We start from the raw sequence: 3,586 nt of genomic DNA on the forward strand, positions 1-3,586 counted from the left end.
CGTTTATATTTTCTCCATCAATTGATTGATTTCCCAGAATAGATGCCGTTTTCAATAATTGAGAATTATCACTACTTTGCTCTTGATTTTTACTAATAAATGATGATTCCATACTTTTATACGAGTGCTGTTCTTCATTCAAACACGAGCCATATCTAGTTTTATGTTCTTTCACTTCCGCTTTTTTCTCAATTTTTATAGTCTCTTTCTGTTGTTTTACTCTGGAGTCTCCTGATGCTTGATAAACACCATGTCCCTTTCTTATCGTTGCGTTATTCTGATTATCATAAAAGTTTACGGTTGGTTTATCTTTAATAAGACAAAATGAAACAAGTGCAAACACAAACGCAATGATTCCGTATACTATGAAGACTTTCGGAACTTTGTCCAACAATTGCTTTTGCGAAAAATATTTGTGCTCCCGAGTCACAATCAGGTCAGCTTTGACGTTGTCTGGATTGATTGTACCAAGTAATCAGCAAGTTGGACGCGACACTTCCAATCAATTCTACACTTAGGAGAAACCCTGTTGCCATGACAACATAACGCTTTGTCCATATGATAACAAGCCGTGAATAGTTCCATAACCTATGCCTGTACCCATCCCAAATGTGAATGCCAACGCCATATAAGAGTAATTTATTGTGAAATAACTGGAAACCACCGATATGCAGAAGACAAGATTTCCGTAAATCATCACCGCCCTCATTCCAAAGATCTGGGTTAGTTTGTGACAAATCAACATTCCAATACCCCCACCTGAAAAATGTAATGGGAGATAAATTTGAGAAAAGTATTAGGTCATGCGGAACGTATTTTGCCATTTCATTTTAAAAATATTTCCATACAGACTTTCCATAATTTACCCGTTCAAACATTGCACTAGAATGTCAATCCGTCACCATGCCAAGCAATTAATAATATCAAAATAATAAGGTGGATTTAAAGGAATAAGATAGGATTCTTCCATTCTCAAAAGTTGTTTCGTGTATGCCTGTACAATTCAACATATTTCCAAGTCCTTTAAGTTTTGCACAGAGCAAGGTCAATCACTTCCCGGTTGTAGATTTAATTTAAGAGACGATAGTCAACTAAAATATATTATGCTCCTTATGGGGTCTCGATAGTACACAAGATAGTGCGGTGGACTTAAAAGCAGAGGGACCGCCATCGGTCCGGGGATCAGTGGAGGTATTTTGTGACGCCTATATTTGCCTAACCACAGGTGCTGAGAACGTCTGCTTTGGCACTGTGCTATAGTGTGGGAGAATACTGTGCCCCTGTTTGGATGAGGAGCCCACATGTAAATTGCATTGACATCCGATTAAGAGAAACAATGAAAATAATAACAGGATGCCTCAAGTCAACTCCAATTCGCTCCCAACATTGAGCGGCATTGCACCACCAAATTTAAGACGACAATATACTAATCAAAGAATGCATGCAAGAATTGACGAAGCCACAGACAGCATTCCCATAAAATCAATCGTAAAGGGGCACCTTCAACAACTAGACTTAAATCGAGAAGACTTTCCACCTAACAAAAATGGCAGACTTCAGTGTTGAGGAAAACTGGAAAGAAATGTGGAACAGGGAAACACCAAAAGGAGGAAACATCATTAAAGATCCAACCAAAAGAGTGCCTGTATTCAATAACGCCAGGAAATACTGGATTTCCTCAACCCGCCTCTTAACTGGACATGGCAAAACTGCATTAAATGTGTGCAGATGGAAACTTTGAAACAGTGATACCTGCCAGAAATGTCAGGCATCCCCAGAGACCAACGATCACATCGTCCTCCACTGTCCAGTCACTAAACTTGAAGGTGACTACGAAACCATCCTTAGGGCGGAGGAAGACTTTAGAAGCTGGGTTGATGAAATACATTTGGAGGTGTAGCCATACGCTACTACTACTACTACCTAACAGTATAGGTAAAATATTCTGCCAGCCGGATATATAGTCCAAGGCACAAAGCTATGTGTGACCATAAACATTTATAGTCTGATTCATAAAACTGAGTGAAAACTAATCATTAAAATGGCTGTCTAAAAACAATCACAAAGAGTTGAGTGACGCTACTTCCGTTCCGTCTATTCAGTCGTGCTAGCGTCTTTTACAATGGGTAGCAAACAATTGTTACTGTCCTCAAACACTACAGAAACACTCCATTGATTTGAAAATATGTCAAACTAAATTTATGAGATGTTCCCTCGAGGTCCCAATTTCGATCAGAAATTGCATTGCAATAACACTTAATTCTCCTCAAAAGGTAAGTTAAATGATTTAAAAGGAACAAACATAATGGAATGCTAATTTATAATGTATCATAGAAATTATTCATTTTGATTATAGGTTTTTGATAAAGAACAAACGTCATTAGGATACTGATTCTTTCCTGTAATAGAACAACTAAACGTTTCTTATTATTGGTATTTTTTAAAAACACAATATATTTATGATGATGATTAATTCCACATTGGTCAGATCTGCATCTTCGTGCAATTCATCCTAGTATCATCATCATCATCATCATCATCATCATCATCATCATCATCATCATCATCATCATCGTCGTCGTCATCATCATCATCATCATCATCACCATCATTATTATTATTATTATTATTATTATTATTATTATTATTATTATTATTATTATTATTATTATTATTATTATTATTATTATCATCATTACCATCATCATCCATCATCATAATCGACGTCGTCATCACCACCGTCGTCATATCATCATCATCATCATCATCATCATCATCATCATCATCATCATCATCATCATTATCATCATCATTCTCATCACCATCATCATCATCATCATCATCATCATCATCATCATCATCATCATCATCATCATCGTCATCATCATCATCACCATCATCATCATCAACACCATAATCATCATCATCGTCGTCATCGTCATCATCACCGTCGTCATTATCGTCATCATCATTATTATCATCATCATCATCATCACCATCGTCATCATCATCATCATCATCATCGTCATCATACCTGAAGAGTTAAGAGCTGTTACCCAGGAAGCATTCAATTCATCATCTTCGTTCACCCGGATGTATAAATAAGAGATGACATAGACAGACAGGTTTCCCCAAAGATTGTACACAGAACACATTGCAGAGAGTGTAGATTCCGACAAACACACGAAAGCGTATGAACGATGACTCGTGAATCTCTTTTTCACACAGCATAGTTTTGTTTCACGTTATTCTGGGAAACAAATGAAAAGGGGAAAAAATTCCAATTATAAAGAGCTCCTCTTTAGTTATTATTAAATGTATGAAGAGAGAGAGAGAGAGAGAGAGAGAGAGAGAGAGAGAGAGAGGGAGAGAGAGAGAGAGAGAGAGAGAGAGAGAGAGAGAGAGAGAGATTGAATCCACTGAAGTCTGGGATCGCAAATGTTTAGTTTTCGAAGTGTTTGTGCTTTAATTGCTCATTGTTTTGTATGTTAGTTTCCATTCAAAGCTAACATCATACCAATGTGTACTTTTCCAAAATTCACTTTGAGACAAGGGACGTTCCCAGTGACTGGAAAAAGGCAAATGT

General features: G+C 37.1%; 1 protein-coding gene across 2 annotated transcripts in view; it reads right to left on the bottom strand.

The window, feature by feature from the left end:
• Positions 1 to 3,247, bottom strand: part of LOC144974101 (uncharacterized) — a 4,829-nt gene extending 1,582 nt beyond the window's left edge. For both annotated transcript variants that reach the window (XM_078916995.1, XM_078916996.1), the window contains exons 1-2: positions 3,035 to 3,247; positions 1 to 759 (exon numbers count right to left, since the gene is read on the bottom strand). The exon at positions 1 to 759 is cut by the window's left edge and continues 1,582 nt beyond it. In XM_078916995.1, the coding sequence (XP_078773121.1) occupies positions 1 to 112 (112 nt within the window). In that variant the 5' untranslated portion in view covers positions 113 to 759; positions 3,035 to 3,247. The remainder of the gene's footprint in view (positions 760 to 3,034) is intronic.
• Positions 3,248 to 3,586: the final 339 nt, after the last annotated feature.

Source organism: Berghia stephanieae, chromosome 5 (assembly GCF_034508935.2).
Source record: "Berghia stephanieae isolate SIO BIC M18660-M18661 chromosome 5, UCSD_Bste_1.3, whole genome shotgun sequence".
NCBI classification, from domain to species: domain Eukaryota; kingdom Metazoa; phylum Mollusca; class Gastropoda; order Nudibranchia; family Aeolidiidae; genus Berghia; species Berghia stephanieae.